This window comes from Mesitornis unicolor, unplaced genomic scaffold (genome assembly GCF_000695765.1).
Source record: "Mesitornis unicolor isolate BGI_N332 unplaced genomic scaffold, ASM69576v1 scaffold19538, whole genome shotgun sequence".
NCBI classification, from domain to species: domain Eukaryota; kingdom Metazoa; phylum Chordata; class Aves; order Mesitornithiformes; family Mesitornithidae; genus Mesitornis; species Mesitornis unicolor.
The window spans coordinates 3,559-22,506 of record NW_010202786.1 but is presented as its reverse complement, the minus strand read 5'-3'; the positions used below and the strand labels follow the sequence as shown (position 1 = coordinate 22,506).

The window sequence follows — 18,948 nt, the reverse complement described above, 5'->3', positions numbered from 1 at the left end:
TAAATCTTGGGGACCTGAACCGGAGACGGGTGAGCCCCAGATGGCCTGGAAAGTCTGCCCAGCAGAGCCCAGAGCATCGCAGTGTCCATCTGTCCTCCCTCCCTCCTCCTCCTCCTCAGGCTGAGCCACCTCCAGCTAGCTCCTTACAGCCAGAGCTCACCCAGGGACCTCTCGACCTAAAACCATGCCAATGCATGAACTAAAGAGCAAAACCACTACCTGGACCCCAACAACAATATTACCCATCCCTGGCATGGGCCCCTGTGGGTTATGTGCATCATCCCATCTCTGACGGTCCCCTCTTGGCAAGGATGCTGCAGGCACTGTCCAGAGGGGCATAGAGGGTGCAGGACCATGCAAAGGTGCACCAGCAGAGCTGGATGGAGGAAGGTTTCCCGCAGCCATGTACACTATTTCTGGATATGCCAAGGAGCTGCTTAGGGCAGGATTTGCAGGCAAGCACAGGGGCATATCAGCTGTCTGTGCTTTGGAAGGGTCTCAGGGACAGAAACAGGGCAGGAGATGGGGAGGGAACAGGATTTATATAGAGACTCGCGAGGAAAACCCGTGTGTCCACACATGAGTAACCCAACACGGGCAGTAGTCCCCGCTCCTGCCTGCTGATCCAAGACAACAGCTTCCCCAGCCCACAGCCAGAGCAAGCCAGTGCTCCCACACTCCTGCCCAAAATGCACTCACAACACCCACAAAAAGCCACCTTGCCCATGCCGAGGTCCCGAACCCCCCTCTGCCAGCCGGTGCCTCCCGCACCTCCAACCCACAGGTGCTATCGCTCCCCCGGGACCACCAGCCAAGCTGGCCGGGACAGGGGCCAGTGGTAAAATTAGAAAGTCTCTTCCTGCCAGCGCCTTCTCTGAGCTGCAGGGGCCAGCCCACACTGTAACCCTTCTTGTCTCCCATTTTGTACACTGGGAGAGTTTTGAGCAAGCTGGGGATTTCCACGGCTTTCCTTTTTTTGATTAGCAGTCCACAGCTCCTCCAGAAAGCTGGGCTAGCAGGGGCTGAGGGAGGCTGAATTTGGGGTTTTTTGGCTCCTTTGGGACAGTCTGGCTTGCACCCTCCAATTCCCATCGCCGCTATCACTTTGTGCACCGAGCAGCCCTGCAGAGGCTGATCCTCCCTGCTGCAAATGGCTGCTCGTGCCCCCTTCCTAGCCCCCACTGCCCTGCTATTACTGTTATTATTTATACTCCTAAGCATCGTTTATGCTTCTGCTGGGGGGAGAGGATCAAAAGAGAAAGCCTTTTAAAGATTTCTGCCAGTGCCGGGAAGCGAATCCCCCCCAGCAAACAGAGCTGCTGGGGGATTTGAGTGTAGACAAGTGTTTAAAGCCGAAAAGGGCAGCGGGGGGGGGCACGCTCTGAAACCGGACCCTCCTCGGGCCGAAACACAGCTCCTTCCTCTGCTTTAGGAAATGGATCCCTCCCGCGATTTCCTTTCAAAGGTGACTTGTAACCTCTTCATTAGGGTCGGCTTTGGCAGAGCACTCATGGTGCAGTTGGCAGGGCCAGCCCGCCGGTGCTGTGGCTTTTTTGGGGGGGAAAAAGCTCGCTTGCCTTTCCAAGGGTGGAAAATAAACACGGCAGCCTGCCGCGGCAGCAGCTCTGCGGGAGGACGGGCGCCCTGGCTATGCGCTGATGGGTACCATGGACTTTAAGGCAGATCCCAGCGAAGTTACGATCAATTTGCTGCTCATCGTCCACCCCGAGGAGACAGCGAGCCAGCAGAAAGGGCAGCCAGAGGGGCGGACAGAGGGCAGCCGAAGCGCAGGTAATGTCGCGCCTGCCCTCGGCACAAGGGACGGGAGGGTGGCTGGGAGATGGCAAAGCCACACAGCAGCTTTTGAGCAGGGCTTGTGTTTCCCCCCCTCTTTTCCTTTGCAGATGTGCTGCAAAACCCCCAAACTGCAGACTTTTTACTTTGTGCTCATGCAGAGCTGCATGCTGCACGTCCTGGGTGCCCGGCTCTGGTGCATGCACACCAGGGTGTCAGAGGAGCTGACACGGATACAATCTGAGGACCACGTTGGCACTTTGCTGTGTCCTGCAGTGGCTCCGAGCTGCCACCACAGGCTCTCTCAGCTGTGAAAGGGGAGTGGGGCGAGAGCTCAGCAGTTTTACCCCAGACCAGCGCCTACTACAAGGGACTGCAGGGGCAAACTGTTTTGTTTGAAGCGTGTCCAGGCTTTGTCTCCAGGGATGACTGCCCTGAGCCATTTATAGCTACAGTTTGGGACAGTCTCCCTGGCCCAGCTCCTGTTCTTCAGGGGATCTTCCAAAAAGCTAAAGCTGTGCTCTGCAACTGTAAGAGGACCCTCCTTGCAGGAGGAAAAGGAGAAAAAAAAGAGTATTTCTGCTCTAAAACTCTGGAGGAGAGCTAGATTTTCAACTGGTAGGCTCCAGGCTAACGAGGACAGGCAGGGCTAACACAGAAGGTGTGCTCATGCTTCACCTAGTACAGCATCCACCCAAATATAAGCAAGCCCCTTCAAAGCAACTTTGGCTGTGAACTACTGCACTTTCTTCCTCCTGGTATTTCATACTCTAGCAACAGGGGCTGCAACGAAGGCTGCAGATGGGACAGGGAAGGTGGATCCCAATGGCACCCATACTCAGCCAGAATGATTTTGGGGTGGATGGTTTTGGGGTGTTTGTCTTCCCGGCAGTGGCAGCACCTCACTCCAGGAGGACAGCCTGCCAATCTCTTTGTGTTTTATAGGTTTGCAGGATGATGAGAACAGAAACAGCAGACCCCAGCCACTTCAGGGGAGAGACCTTAACAGTACGTCACCTTCTCATGCTGCTGATAAACTAACCAAAGCACACAAAAGACATTTGCAAGCTTTTAGCACTCAGCTGTGCCTTTTTGAGCACAACCCATCCCTTCCTAGCACTTTGGGAGGCTTCCACGGAGACACGCAGAGTGGAAGGGACACTTTCCCATGGGAAGCATCCCCTCCATGCTCTCCTGTGCCCATGCACATGGGTGGCACTGCACGCAGGAATCTGCTGGGGACTCTCCTGCACACTGCCACAGGGCTCACTCATATTTCAGATGCATAGAGCTCTTACATTTCACAGCCAGTTGATGGCAGGGCAAATTCAGTGCTCTGAATTGCTCAGGTTGCAGATGGAGCTTCCAGAGACTTCCCCAGCACTCACACAGCTTGAGCTGGGGCTGGGGCGTGCAAGAAACCTCGGGAGTTTCAACCTATTGATCCACTGGCCTTTCCTTCGTCTCCCTCACTCAGTGCTGGGTGGGAGGCAGGGGTGGGTGGTTGCTATCCAGGAAGGATGGGGATGCTGGTCTTGAACATCTCCCTGCCGATTCCTCTGCCCTGAAGCAGTTCAAAGACTGCTCGAGTTCAAAAGCCTTGACTCTAGGAAGCAGATAAATACTCCCCACTCCCACTCCTCCATCGTGCTCAGGAGGGGCTGCAGCTGGAGCTGCTAACACAAGTCACAGCCTTCACTATGGTGTCAGTCATTTACCACCCCAACTAATGGCAGGAGTATGCACATGGGAAACCTTTTCCTGCAGCTCTGCCTTAGGCTCAAGTTAAATCCATGAGGATTACTGAGGAATTCAGATGCCAGAGGAGCAGGCAAAGCTCTCACTGCTCGAGTGTGGCAGGGGTTAAAAAATTCCCTGTTAACCAGTGCTGTTAGCCCCTGGTGAAGCTTCTGACACCAACCAGCAGCTGGCACTGCCGCAGTATTTACAAACTGTATTGCATAAGCCTCACCACAGCCCCATCGTCCATGGGCCTGATCCTTGTGCAGCCACGAGGGCCCACAGAGGGGAGAGGTGGAGACCAGGAGGAGATGCTGACAACCACAGCAATGCTCACACTAAAGTACCGCATCACCTCTGAGCCCCCCACACTGCCCTTCCCTCCCAACCACCTCTCCAAACCCAATGGGCCAAGCACCCTAACCCCTACCCTGAGCAGCAGCCTCCGCTCCAGCCCTTCTCCAGGCTGGACCTGCCCTCTGAAGCAGGGTCAGGACCACGAAAAATTTGGCTTCGAAGCCAGAGAGCAAGATTAGGCTTCTCGTGTTGTTACTTACTTCACTGCTGAGCACAGGTACAGATTTTATCCACCTCCGCGCAAGGCACTGAGATGTTTATCTTTGTACCACCAGGCCGGCGAGTCTCCAGGGAGCCCTGCAAGCAGACGCAAGCCGTTAGTTCTTACTCTAACGAAGGTAAGCGGTGACCCAAGGAATAACAGTTTTTCAGAGCAGGGTTTCAGTGAGGCTGTGCTCAAGCTATTTTTTTTTTCAATAAAATAATCTCATAACACCCCAAAAGAGCAAAAAATCCTCATACTGTGATCTTGAGCACAAAGAATTGGATTCAAGCATCCAATTCAAGCACTGGAAGAGGCTGCCCAGGGAGGTGGTGGAGTCACCATCCCTCAGGGCATTTAAAAGATGAGTGGATGTTGTGCTTAGGTACATGGTCTAGCAGTGGACTTAGGGCTGGTTCAGTGGTTGGACTTGATGATCTTAAAGGTCTTTTCCAACCAAGACCATTCTGTGATTCTGTGAATTAAAAATCCCAGTGGAGCCCAAAGAATCCATTAGTATTGAAAGTAATGAATGTAGCACTTAAAAACATTTCTGGGGAATTATGACTTTTCATTTCTTAAATGCTTTTTAAACTTACTAGAAGAAGGCGTTCCCCAGCGTTAAATTTGTTTCTTGAAAACAAAGAATTTTAATTTATGGGGGAAAACTGAGAAAGTTGATGTTGGCAAGAAAACCCACAAAAATCCAAAGATAAAAATAATCTTGAGAAATAAAAAAGGACTCCTGAAAATATAAAAAGTGTAAGGAAATCATACCATTTGCACAAAGTCACCCCTTTGAGAAAGGACTTCATTTTACCTTCAAATTAACTGATAAAATACACCAGCCAGCTCTTGACACCCTGATGTCTGCAATCATCCCAGAACTGGAGTCAAGCTCTAGGATTTAAAAGGGTTTTTTTTTTACAGATTTTACAGTCTTTCTTGCCTTCTGCTTTTGGGCTTTAAAGGACATCGAACTTTTCTGCGTAATCACAGGAAACAAAAAACTTTTTTCTAAAGTTAAATTCTGCAGAAAAGCTTAGTCTTTGATGAAAGCGCAGATTCCTACCTAATTAGCTGGTGCCAAGAGCTGGTTTTCAAGGAAAACCCCAGATGCCACGAGGCTCCGATGAAATTGCAGGAGGCAGCGCGTGCAGCTGGCGGCAGCCCCGAGTGCATTAACATCCTGACCTCTCGTCCCCACTGTAACCTCTGTGTGATCCCAAACGGGGAGCCCATGAGCACACTGAGGTCCTCCAGGGAACCTTGGTGGTCACAAAAAGTTCCAAAATAGGAAAAAAAAAAAGCAGTCTTTACCAAAAAGTTCAGGTAATTCTTATACAACACTCTCTCACTTATCCCCTTGTATTTCTCTGTGAAACTTTAAACACCAGACCCCCAGATTTCCATCTAAGTTTGTTGTGGAGCATCTCAGCACACAGAGCACAGGTCCCAGGACACGCTGTGACCACAGCCGGCCCTGCCAGGGCACTGCCTCTGCCAAAGATTCTAATGTCACAAGACAAACCATTTTCATAGCTCTGAACCTTTTTTCTGTTTGATTCCAAGAAAAATCAATGGAAGAAATTGATTCTCTGCTTACCGTATCTCCATCAAGAGCTACTTAATATGGTGCTAAACCCTTTTTTTAAGCTGCCACCTACTCCTTGCTGAGGACCTCTGCTTTATTTACGATCTGCTTTATCACCTGTTGGGCTATAACAGGGTGTCTTTTATTTTTTGAGAATTACAAATCGCGACAGAGGTGACCACAGACTTTCTGTCTGTACAGTTTCTCTGAACGGTGCTTTGTTTTGCCAGGAAACCAAAGTGTTTTGTTACCTACACAACTGCCAGAGCTGCTGCTTCTTAGGCTGAAGTTAAGGGTCAGGTTCAGCGATGCCTCAGCAGGCAGTCCTGCCCTTCTCCTCCTTAGCTTTCCCTTTCTTAGGGAGTTTGTCATTGTTTCTTGCAGGAACCCAAGTGACAGTGGAGATTCACCCCAAGGATACCACCCCACAGCTCTTCAAGAAACTCTCCTTTGGAAAAGGTACAGCCTGGGCTTTAAACCCTGGCAAGGGCGAGGGTGGGAAGGTGAAGGGGCTGCATCCTGCCCTGTGCAGAAGCCGGGGGGCAAGAAGCCAGGGCAGAGGGTGCGGTGGCGGCACTAACCACGCCGGGGTCGTTGCAGGTCCCCAGAGGCTGCCCAGCCTGCGAGGTCAGGACAACAAAGGTGAGGCTCTGCTCTGCCGCGGTGCATGTCTCCCAGCTCGCCCTCACCCAGGAGGCTGCTCCCGGGAGGAGATGGGCTCTCCCTTCTCCCTGTGCAGGCTTGAGAGGGTGCTGACCCCTACACCTGCTCTCCCTGTTGGGCAGATGCTGCTGGGGCTTGAGGAGCAAAATCCTTCTGCTTCTGGGTGGTGACAGTCTGGAGGCTGCAGTGTCCCTCAAATCCTTCAGCTGCTGCAGAGCTCTCCACAGGGTTAGCAGCTAACAGCTCAGCCCTTCCATGCCTAGGGGGTTTGGCCGGGTGGTGGGCAGGGGTTTGCTGTCCCCAGCCCTCCGGCTGGAACAGGAGATGCCTGGCTGCTGGGGAATGTGGCCTTGGAAGGTGGGGAGGGGATGCGGGGAGTGCTGCATGCAGGCTTGTTCACACACACTCTGCAGGGTGTTGACATCCATGTCCATGGGCAAAGCCTCAATCTCAGCATTTTCTACCGAGTCCTGCTTCCTTATTCCCGTTCGTCTTTTTTTCTCCTGCCACAACCACTCACCTCGTGCTCCCTTCTCCACTTTGCCAGGTTTCCAGAGGACCGAAGCGCCGCGGCCACCGGGAGGAAAAGACCTGCACGGTAACTACGGGCTGTCCCCGCGCCATTGTCACAGTGGGGCGCAACATGGGGCACTCCCAAGCCCATCAGTCCTAGAAACAGGGCTTGCCCTGCCACAAGCCTAGGCCGAAGCACACCAACAAGGGATTTAATTCCTATTACCACAAGTAACATTCGGCTTCCCAAGCCCCTGTTCATCAGGGTAGCAGATGGGGATGGCTTTGGGACTGTCACGTGTGCCCAAGACCTTCCCAAGTCTCCACACCCCAGGAAGGCTGCTCAGCAAACAGGCGTGATGCCCAGTTCCTAATTCTACAGGGCTATGTGAGTTACTGTGGATCCCGCATCTGCAGAGAGCCTTTGCAGCTGTAACCTGACAAAGACAAAACCTGATAACCAATTAAAAAAAAAATCCTGTTCCCAAAAGGCAAAAAGTAATTTTCAGAACTGCAGAGAGTGGGAACCTTTAAACGCATAAATCTGCTTTATCTCTCTTTAGGTCAGCGATAGCCCTTTTCAGGGAAAGCAGAGATAGACAAACAAGCCTGTTAAAGAGACAGATGCCATGTGCCTATGCACTGACTTTGGCTCCTGCATCCCTCCTGGCAGGCTGCCCCGTCACTGGGATGTGAAATGCCCCATAACCCCTCCCTGGGGCAGAGGTCTCCAAGAAGAGCAAGACTCACCTTCGCAAAACACCCTTGCAAATCAGAAAGAGATCTTCTGGCCACCTCCGCAGTGGGCTTGAGCTGGAGGCAAGGGAGCCAGAACCTCATTTTGGGATGATGGGGAGGGAGCAGGCGATGAATACAGATTTCAGAAGCACTGCCAGCTTCTCAGCTAGGCTAGGATACTCTCCTGCATCCCGCTCCCACCGGCACTCACTGTGCAGGCAGCAGAGGGGCATCCTGGTTCCTTTGCAAGGGTGAGGAATAAACTGTGTGCAGCCAGGCTGTGCCCCCACGCACTCAGGAGTCACGCAACAGCATTTCCTCTTTGTGATCACTTTTAAATCCGTTTTTTCAGGAAAATAACAATCCTACCGAGTGAGCTAGAAGAATCCTCTTAGTCCTGAGTGGCTTTGACAGGACATGACAGGGGCAGAGATTGCTGTGGAGCCCAATTCTCCTCTCAGCAGCTCAGAAGAAAAGGGAGGGCTGAACAGTCCAGGGCAGGCATCCATCTCGTATGTCTGTGCACCCAGCTATAGCCGCATCGCTTGGGCAGCTCACTGATGAGACAGAACGGTGGCAGCTCATTCTGTTAAAAAAGAAGTTATTTGATTAATGAGGGCAAGTTATTAACCCTATGTTCACACGGAGTAGAACTGGGAGCCTAGAGCCTGCAATGACACAGCCGGAGGTGTGGGCACACCAATTTCAGTCCAACTGCTTCCCTCATGTGCTTGAAGTCACACAGAATTGTGATCCTTTACTATCACTTTTAGCAAAACTACTGGAGAATTTTTTTTGTTAAAATGTCATGTTTTTGCCAGGGTTTCCACAGCATAGGCTTTCCCTGACACTCCTGCATTGTATCTCATGCATCTCCATGTAATATCCTGGGATTTTCTATGCTGTCGTACAGCACCAAAGATGCCAGGGCACCTCCCACTCCAGCATTGTCCAAATTATACCAGACTAGACATGGTGGCTCCTGCTCTCTATGCAGCTGGCAGGGATCCTCTGTAGCACCCTGGTGTACTCTGCTCCCCAGGCACCCGCTAATGGGTGCCTCTGCGGGTTGGTCAGGAGCTCTGCAGCATCACTTGTCCAACCGCGCAACCAGGAAAAACATACCCTCCCTTCCCAAGACAATGACAACTTGTTTCTTCCCAGCATATCCATGGGACAAATCCTCTTTGAAATCCCTGCCAGTAGATCTGCAGCAATTTGAGAAGCTGGATGCCTACGCATTAAAAGTAAGTCTTGCTTTTGCTGCTGTCCTCCTCCCAGCTCCCCTACAGGGCCATTCCTTGAGACCCAACTACCAGCACTAACACCAGCTTAGTCTGAGCTCAGTCTAGGTGAGCGCCTCGAAATCTCCCAAGTAAAAAACCATTGCCCTGCAAGCATCAGCAGCAGAGATCCCACTCTAGGAGGGAAACTATGATCAAAAATACTTGCTCGAAATGTGGGACTACAGCCTTGTATTTCTGTTTTTAATGAAGTTCAAGTTGGAGCAGTGTCCTGGCAGGTTGGATCTCAGAGCTTTAGAAGAACAAGGGAGCGGGAGGAAGGGAGATCTACCACAGCACATCTTCACTGTGATCTTGCAATACTTCCTCCTCACAAACAGGTAAATGTCAAGAACAGTGTAGAGGAACTCGTCAAAGCCCTGCTTAAACAAGCACGGACCGACCTGGAGAAAGTCCGAGCCATATGGATGTGGATATGCCACCACATAGGTAGGCTGAGATCTTCAGTTAGAAGATAAGGCATTTGCTGTCTCCCCTGTCAGGCTGTCATCGCAGTTTACTGTCCTGTGGGTTAGTGCCATGTGCGAGGGGCAGGAAGGCTTTCTGGGTGTACTTATCCAGAAATACACTCAAAGATTATCTCCACCAACTCCCTCCTTGCCTGGATTTTAAGTGAGAGCACTGATGCCCAAGTTATCTCTTCCTGCCCCATTCACCTCCCTGCCTGCGATGGACTGCTACCTCCATGCAGCAGCAGCACTAAGATAAATTATTTCAGCTCCCACTTCCAGCATAAACACAGAGCCCTGTGCAGCCAGCAAGGCCCCATGGCCCTCCCAGTGCTCTGCAGCTTTGCTGGTAGCCCTGCAAGCAGCGGGGTCAAGGAGCCAGCCTCTCCCTCCAGCCCTGAGGTGGCCACCAGCCTTTGATAAAAGGCAAGCAGCTGCAAGCTTTTCATCAGAGCACACATGCAGCGCGTTGCCAGCTTTTTTTCCCCTGTTCCACAGCATGAAAGGGAAGATGAATCAGCTGAGGCAGCATTCCTTAGAGCTTTGTCAGAAAAACACGTTCGTATTTTAAGAACGAGGTTATGGACAGGGCCAAGGTTGGTTAGTATTGAATTAACCTTCCCAGACCGGTTCCTCAAGCTCTGCCTGAAGGGGCCCTGCTGTGCTGCTTTTCTGCATTCATTCAAACAAATTAAGATTTCCTCGGCTTCCAGGTATTAATATGACTCACTTGCAGCAAATTGTTTCAGGTGTTGCCCAACAAGCTACTTTCCAGGTATTTTTAATACAAATTGCTTGTAAAAAGTACAAAATGCTCAATAGTTTCCTTTCACAGTAACATGAGTTCAAATACTTCAAATGCCGAGCACTCTGTTGTTAATGGGAGCTCTTGAGCTTGTAGATGCCCCTGCATGAGGGCAGCCCCCAGAGAGGCCTGCTTTCTCTGAAAAAGCAGATTTGTCCTCCTATTTGACTGCAGAATCCCAGCCCAGACTTAGGACAGTGACCAGAGACAGACCTTGTCCCTCTCCCCCGCCAGCCATCCCCAACATCCCCGTGCAGCACCCTTCACTGCTCGTTTCTCTCTGCTCACGCTCATGGAGATGGAAAGCAATCCAAGTGTTGCTCCTGCTGCCCCTTGATCCTATTGCCTCAGGCTTTTGGATGAACTTTCGGCTGTGTTCCTTCCCACAGAATACGACGTTGTGGGCTACCATGACAAAAGCCAGCTGTCCTGCAAACCCATGCACGTGCTTCAGACGGGGAAGAGCATTTGTGAGGGATACGCTGGGCTCTTTGAACAAATGTGCAGGTAAATTAAGCTCAGAAACATCCGATGCCAGGGAGAGTTAACGTTCATTGTCATCTCTGTGCCCATTCCGCCTGCCTTTGCATTGACTGATGTGACTTTAAGCAGGATGTGGAACTTGAGCTTTCAAACCATGCTGTGTCAAAACAGCAAGTCCTAGAAAGGTCAATTTTGCTTCCTCCTCCACCCCCTCCACCTCCCCTCCCAGCATAATTTACTTTGTGCCATCTGCTGAGCTTTGCATTGTATTAACATAATGGCAGATGAAAACACAGAGCTAATTTGGTTAGAAGAGGCCGGGTTTTTCCTTTGAGTCTCTGCATGTGAAGGTTAAAAGCAATGCAAGACTTAAACAAGGAGCGTTGTCTCCAACATGCTCCAATGCAAGAGGCAGGCAATGTCCCAGATGGAGCTTGAAGCAGTGAAGGTGCCTGGTAAATATGGGACCAGCCTCATGTAGAAGGGTGGTCCAAGAGGAGAAAACAGGACCTGACAAGTCCAGGACACAAAACTGGAAGGGGCCGCCTAACACCAGAAAGCAATGGTGACCTTTCCTGAGAGCATGGGCTTGCAAGGTGGCTTCCCTAGGGAGACCTCCTCAGCAGAGCAGCTTCCACCTACAGGTTAGCTTTGGGAAAAAATGAAGACCAGTTATAAATTGGCATGTGTAGGTAACCATTGCTTTTCTACACCATCCCAAAAGATCTGGGAAGGTTTTTGCTCTAAAACAAACAAAATCTACAGTCCCAGGTACTAAAGTGGTAACATTTCCACGATACCACATCTTCCTTTCTAACTAGTAAAATAAAGAACTAGGATGGCGAAGTATGAATTTATAACTGCATCTTATGGAACAGTTATTAGCAGTTAGAAGTGGGGGAAATTTGCATTTGTTCATTAAAAAGCATATGTTTAGTTCATTAAAGACACTGTCTTTCCAGGGATATCTTCTACTATTTACAGGCTCTGTTGATTTATTCCTCCTCTTAATTCCTCAGTTCCAGGTTCATTATTCATTTTGTGATTTGGGAAACCTCCCAGTCATCCAGCCTACCATTACTTTTGTCAAATACTAGGTGAATGTTTAGCTCCTCTCCTGAAAAACTATGACCAAAGACAGCTCTTCCTTGCAAGAGGACCATCTCATCCCTTCTTCTTTTGTGCACCCTTTGAGTCTTATGCCAAGTCTAAGCATGAAGGCAAAAGGCAAAGAGCAGCCATCTTCCAGAAAGGTATTTCAGAGCCAAGTTCTGGGAAAAAAAGTTCTTCTAACACGCCTTTTTTTCATAGCGCTGGTAAAGCTGGCCACAGAACATCAGTTTTCAAGAGCGTAACACCAATGAACATAGACACAGGCTCTGACCAATACTTTAGCAGCATTTATCAAGAACTGGCTTCTCAGCTGACAACCCAACTCCTGGCCAAGTGAATCAAGGAGCATGAATTCATTAATTCCATCTCGTGCAAACCTTGCAGTTCAGACCTGGGGAGAAACTCCCTTACCAGAATTAACGATGAAGTCAATGAATGATTTGCACTCAAGAGGTGTGAGCACCAGCTGGGAGCAGAGCTGACCATACTCCCTACACAGTGGATCTGACCACTTAGCTGCTCCTTATTCCTAATTACTCCACAGATAATCCAGGTTTCATGTCCTCTCACTCTTCCTGTTTTCTGTAACCAGTAGCTGTTCCTTCCTTTCAGGTACACCTACCTATCAGAAGCACAAACCATTCTGCCTCCCTCTGGAGAAGCCAGATTTGCTTCTGTTTTAGATTAAATCATCAAAGTCAACCTGAAATCAAAGGGAAGGAGGTGCCATGGAATTTCAGTAGCAAGATCCAATTTATTTCCTACTCTTTTTGAAGCAGAAAAGCAATTTAAATTTTAAGCTCCTTGCTGCACCAAGTTGAGGTTGCCTACAGTTTCTTAACTCATTTTCTCCAGTCCACCTCATACTTAAGTTGTCTTCTACCACCACATTGCCACTTCAAGCATTTCTGGAGATTTTCCGAATCTTCTCCCTGACTGGTTAATTTATCTGTAGAAAGTAATTTACACAAGAATAGAGACATGATCACTCTTTTCATCAATACAGGATTGCTCTTTTACAGGATATTTTAGCCTTTTTTATCTGTGCATTATTAGAAAGACCACTGTTTAAATGCTCTGACCTTCCTTTTGGGAACTCTGAACACATCCAGGCGCAAACTCTTGCTGCTTTGCTAATGTTCCCTCTAAGTGAGAGCACAGAGATGGGAGGGCAGAACTCGTCCCCTGATGTTCTCTCCGAGTATCCCAGCTCACAAGAATGTCTAGAGAAGCCTAGAAGGATTAGACGCCAAGCCCCATGAAATTTGGTGGGAACTTGGTACTTAGCTCCTGTTAGGCCCCTCTGAAACACCTGGGATCTAATCTTCCTTAAAGTCCCCGAGCCAGCTCCCGGTCTCAGTTACACCATGCAAATCCAAGCTCTCACCAGTCTCATCAGCAGAGTTGCTCCAGATTTACTGCCCAGCTCCGCATTAGAATTTGGCTCCCAGGCGGCTGTGGGCTGGCAAAGCCCCTGTGGACCCCCCGCGACAGCAGGTCTCCCAGTGGCATTCCTCCAGCCAAGCCACCTTCGTTTCAAACACATAGTGTGACAGGCAGCGCCCTGCTATCGCTGCACAGCAGCCCAGGCCGAAGGAAAGCTGCCTGCACACTCCCTCCTCTTCACTTCCCATCTTCAGCAGGGATGGGCACTGCACACTCCTGCTCCCTGTATAACTTGGTCTTCTCTCCGCAGGCTGCCCAGTGCAAGCTCCCAGCTGGCTCCCAGTCAGCCCTTTGCTGCTGGGATTCTATTTTTCATGCTCTTAAATAATTTAATTTGATAATTTTAAGGAAGGAGTATCAAATAACTACATAGCACAAAGATGTCCAGGTCTGAGTTTACTAAGTGTGTATGAGAAGCTGAAGTGACCACTTCCCCTTTAAACCAGCATCACCTCTGTGAAAATAGCGTTCCTCCCTACGAGCACCACTGCACTGCCAGTTACCAGCCAGTATCTCTTATCAGACCTCGACTTCCTAACAACCATGCTAATTATCTTCCCCATAAATATCCTTTTTCTGCTGAGTTAAACCCACATTCTGCAGACAATCTCGCTCTTGAATCATGCACAGCTGATTGCTTAAGGTAGCTGTTCTATTTAACTTACTTTTCAATGAAGAGGAAAAATGTCAATACCATCCTACACAAAAGACAATCCTCTAAGTGAAGCAATTTTAGATTAATGCTGAAATAAGATGCCAATGTTAGAGTCCATCATTATCATCAGCAGAGAGCTTATTAACAGAGTGCTTATTTAAATCTTATTTACACATCAACACAGGTATCCTTTTTTGTTTTTTTTTTTTAAAGAGACTATTTGATCATTCCTACCCTGGGCAAGCACAAGCTCACTCTTTAAGGAAACTAAATCAGTTACCACAATCCCGTGAGGTCTGAGATATCTTAGCTGGTGTCAAATACCGGGTCTACTGTTAAAGAGGGAACACAAGCATGAACAGACACACTTTTAATTTATAATTACATGGGCTAATTGTGGACAGCATCAAAGGCATTCCACTGAGTAACAAGACAGAGAGCAATTAAGCACACTTCTTTGTCTTTGTTATCTTCCTCTAACAACAGTGAATTGATGGCACATCAGACAAAAAAGGGAGGGAATATGCAAAAACCGGAGGAGAAAAGCCCTGTCCTCCAGTGGGATGCTCCCTCCAGGTGCCTGTGCAAAGACTACAGGAAAAACCAGCTCCTACACCACCTCAGGCACCATCACCTTGGGTTACCCTCGCACACCAGCACTATGCAAAGCTGTTCGCCAGCACAGCCCAGACAACCACAGTCTCCGTGATGTCAGTGGTCTAAGGGCAGATCGCGCCTGTCCCTGGATGCAATAACCTAGACACTTAGCACAGTTGTCTGCCACCAGGGTCAGTAGATTGAGTTTTCAGAGGTACACCTGCACACTTGAACATTTAAAACCCCCGACTGCAAGGAGGCACCCAAGGAGCTGGTCCACTTGACTACAGGACTGAAGTTCTGCAGACATTGCTCCTCACATCTTACACTGAAAGGTTTTAAACAGAAGTCTCCTGCTGCATCTTATTGTTTCCTTTTAGCATTGCAGGAATCCAGTGCATGAAGCTCTCGGGATACTCCAAGGGGTACGGGTACAAGATGGGGCAGACCTTTACAGGGGACTCTGACCATGCCTGGAATGCCGTCTACCTTGATGGAAGGTGGCATTTGCTCGATAGCACCTGGGGAAGTGGTTCTGTTGATGATGCTTTCACCAAGTTCACCTTCAGGTAAAGAAAACCATCCCCTGCGTTAACACATAAACCTACCCCAAAGGCAGAAGAAAGCTGATGGGTGTGATAAGAAACACCAAACAGTGACAAATTTTAGGTTCCAAAGCCCTGAGCAAAGTGTCTGGGCTGCCTATATGAGGAGTGGAGCATGCACTCGTAGAAAGGCAGCGACCCTGAGGAGCAACCCATGTAACTGCTAAAAGTGAACTTGTCTTGCTTATCACATCTTCAGTTTACACAACAGTACATGGCACTCTATTCATAGCCTTCAGCTGCCTGAGAGAGGGTGCCTCTACACTTTCAAATGACAAGCAGTGCCTCCCTCTTTCTTCAGGAGCCTGTGGTTGCAGGGGGTACTGCAGATATCCTGGTTTTATCCAAAAGCTCAGCATCCGCCCTGGAAATGGAAGAGCAAAGCTCAGGTTCCTTCTCTGCCTGGAGAATTTCAAACCCACTAACCACAGATTCTCAACAGCCCAAAACACTGACTTCCTCCCGCTGAAACTATCACCACTGTGCACGGGAAGAATTAACTCTATATAATTATTCATTTTCCTCTAATCTATCCTTCTTCTTCCAGGTACAATGAGTTTTATTTTCTGACTCACCCAGCCCTGTTCATTAACAACCACTTCCCAGATAACAGTAACTGGCAGCTTCTTAAACCAACCCTGACACTGAAAGATTTTGAGAACAACATGCTGCACAACAGCATTTTTTACATGTTGGGCCTGCTGACTGCACAACCGGAGACAGCTGTCATCCAGACAGGTAACAGCCTGCAGGGGGGAGATGCAGAGCATCTTTCCTTTCACAGCCTGGCACCCACCATGAACGACATTTCCAGCCTGGTTCTGGCAAGCAGAACTCAAAGCTCTGGGACAGAGCAGGGGGTGGTTTTTTCCTTTTTTTTACATTTTTTTGGTCAAGCTGTGAAAAATTGTAGTAGCCCCTGGGTCTAAAAGAAAGCCTCAGTCAGCAGCTGAGGATGAGTTACTTTATTTGCCAGCATCAATGGTGGAAAATTAGAAGTCTTGCTGTTATATCTTAGCAACACTGGCTTGAAAACGAGATTAAAACCTCTTAAGATGTTCCAAAAGTTTGAATTACTGAACAATGCATAAAGAGGCACTTTGCTATGCAATACTCAGCACCTTGAGTATGTCCAGCAGCTCTTTTAACACAAAACTATTCCAGTAACACCACTGAACTACAGCACCCACATTTAAGATCAGCTTCCTCAGATTTTAAGAGAGCTGCAGGAATTTAAGTAAGAACACTGAGTTAAAACTTAGAGGCAACAACATTTTAGGACTTCATGTTGCCTACGAGCTGTTTGGGAACAGGCTCATGGGGAGGTCCATTATCTCACATCTCCATACTGCAGGGTTTCAGCATTTTTCTCTGAAGCTTCTTGGAACAGCTACTGGACTAGCAATCAGGTCTAATCACATCTAATTAAGCCCTTCTCGAGCATGTGGGCTGATGGTACTTTCAGTGATATTTCATACAGGCTTTCACATTCTATAGAACCACAGCTCCATTACAGTTTATATCAAAACAGGATAAATGCACATCTCCAAAACAAAGGCCACCCTCCACTTCATTCTTTTGGAGGGACACTGGCATAAGGAGACAGCTGACAAGCCATGACCTGTCAATTCAACTCTCTATTTTACTATAAGACAAGCAGCAATTCTGGGACAGATTAGTTTTCCCAGAACAGGGTGTACATGCAAAAACTGTACTGAAACTCCCATGCAGTTTCTTTTCTTTTGTATTTCATAGTAAATGGAAAAGCCTCTGTATCAGTGGACTGCTGTGCTGCCACACTATTTACGTTTAAGCTGAAGGGAACAGATGAACACGGTTTAATGACTTTGAAAAAACATGGAATGAAGCTGGAGATCTACCCACAGAAGACAGGGAGTCACAAGCTGCAGATCTTCGCCAAGCCCTCCAAAGCCTCCAAAGATGTCTACAACTGCGTGCTAGAATACGTCGTCGAGTGCAAGTCCGTGGACAAGGCCATGCGTTTCCCAAAGGACCTGCACCAGCCTGTTGGGCCAAGCTGGTTCACGGAGCGGCAAGGGTTTCTGAGGCCGTCACACCCCGAGCCCATCATTCACACCAACGACGGGCGGTGTGCCATCACCTTCACCCTGGGAAAAGACATAAGCGTCTTAGCCTCGCTGCACTGCGATAACAGCAGCCTGACAGAGGATATGAGAAGGCGGCACATCATGCAGATCCACCGTGGGAACCAAATTGAGTTGAAGATCCATCTCCCCCACGCAGGGAACTTTGTTCTGAAAATCTATGCCAAGAAGAAGTCAGATCCTGGCAATTATGACTACATCTTCAACTATCTCATCACTTGCCTGAACACTGAAGTGAAGTGGCCAGCTTTCCCTCAGAGTTACAGCAAGTGGGCGGAAGACTATGAAATCCTGGAGCCGCTCTCTGGCTTGCTGCCGGCAAATCGCAACGTTCAGTTTAAACTCAAAATGCACGGGATAGCAAAGGTGCTAGTTCAAGCTGAGAACACTTATCCTCTCACCCAGAGCAGAGGCTACTGGGAGGGAACCTGCAACACTTCGGGGTGCAGAGAGGTGTTTGTGATGGTGCACGAGAACGCTAACCATAGCTTTTACTCACACGTCCTGAAATATGAAGTCGAGACTCAGTAGCACCCCCTCTGTGTTCTTTCACTCACCAGCATGAACCAATATGTCTGATGTGCCCAACGTCAATACAGCTTCAGGAAATTGCAAGTTCTCTCAATCAAATCTGTTCTTTCAGCACGTGCAGGACAAGACTTGCAGGCTTTCCCAAGACCAAGGGCTCAAAGAAGTAGAAAATCCTGTTAAGAAGGAGCAGCAGTGGAAGAAATTAAATAAACCCCTCACCTGTGTTTCAGTAATACTGTCCAGACAAACATTTAGGAAAAAAACCACCTGATTGTCTGGCCATAGGTCACTCTGTGGCAGCAGTGACTGCTGGTTTCCAAGTTACGGACCATGAGAAAAGTCTTACAATGGCTACTCCAAGAAGAATCCACCAAGTTATGGGGCAGGATACAGAAAGTACAGCTTAGTTTTGAGCAGCAATATTGGACACGAGGAACTTCAGGATATTTAAACCGAGTTTCTGAACACCTTTAATGAAGTTGCAAAATATGTCCTGGGAGAGAGAAGTGTTAGGAAGAAGATATAGCACAAAGTTTTCTTGTGCACTTCATTGTCTTACAAATTTAAGTGATACTGCGAAATGACTTTTTACACTGACAAACAATAAATAAAATAATTTTTACCTTTTTATATTAGAGTATTTGAATTGTAAACAATTTTTCTGCAATATAAATGCTGTAATCATATCTCAAGCATATAGGTGTTTCCATAATTAAAACTACAGTAAAACGGAAAATAAACTTCTCAAAAATCAGTCCTTACTCCAACTTGTCTATGCAACACTGCAACTGAAGAACATAAGGGGCTATGTGGGATAGCAGGTTGAATGACATCATCATCATGTCAAGAACTATTTGTTGCTGTACTCTTGGAAAAATCCCTACAAGCACGAGGCAAAGGTTGTCTTGTAGTGAATCGCACCACAAATACACATCATAAGATCAAGGAACTTTTTCATAAAAGACTCAGATGTCCATAAGTGTTAGCACGACCCAAGAGCTACTATGTTTGAGCTTGAATTTAAAATAAATCTGGTATGCTCTTGCATTCTGTTTCATTGACCAAATAATATGAAGTCCTTTTCCCCACAGCTGCTGTATTTTGCGCACAAAATCTGTGGGTTATTTCTTCACTCCGCTCCTCCTCAGCAGCTGGGTGGCAGAAGGTGCACACACCAGCAAAGGGCTGCCCATCTGCAGCAGGCTCCCTGCCTCCCAGCCCTCCTGCGTTGCT

General features: G+C 48.4%; 1 protein-coding gene across 1 annotated transcript; it reads left to right on the top strand.

The window, feature by feature from the left end:
- Positions 1 to 1,658: 1,658 nt before the first annotated feature.
- KY (kyphoscoliosis peptidase) lies at positions 1,659 to 17,715 on the top strand. The gene is made up of 12 exons (XM_010190510.1): positions 1,659 to 1,791; positions 2,740 to 2,802; positions 4,167 to 4,229; positions 6,072 to 6,146; positions 6,288 to 6,329; positions 6,898 to 6,948; positions 8,766 to 8,848; positions 9,226 to 9,334; positions 10,549 to 10,666; positions 14,834 to 15,022; positions 15,606 to 15,796; positions 16,814 to 17,715. The coding sequence occupies exons 1-12, from the start codon at positions 1,659 to 1,661 to the stop codon at positions 17,713 to 17,715; spliced, it is 2,019 nt and encodes a 672-aa protein (XP_010188812.1).
- Positions 17,716 to 18,948: the final 1,233 nt, after the last annotated feature.

Bases quoted from the DNA above. Each gene is read 5' to 3' on its own strand.
- KY (XM_010190510.1), top strand. From the start codon at position 1,659: ATGGGTACCATGGACTTTAAGGCAGATCCCAGCGAAGTTACGATCAAT. The intron at 4,230-6,071 runs GTAAGCGGTGAC...TGTTTCTTGCAG, and splicing joins TAGTTCTTACTCTAACGAAG to GAACCCAAGTGACAGTGGAG. The intron at 10,667-14,833 runs GTAAATTAAGCT...GTTTCCTTTTAG, and splicing joins CTCTTTGAACAAATGTGCAG to CATTGCAGGAATCCAGTGCA.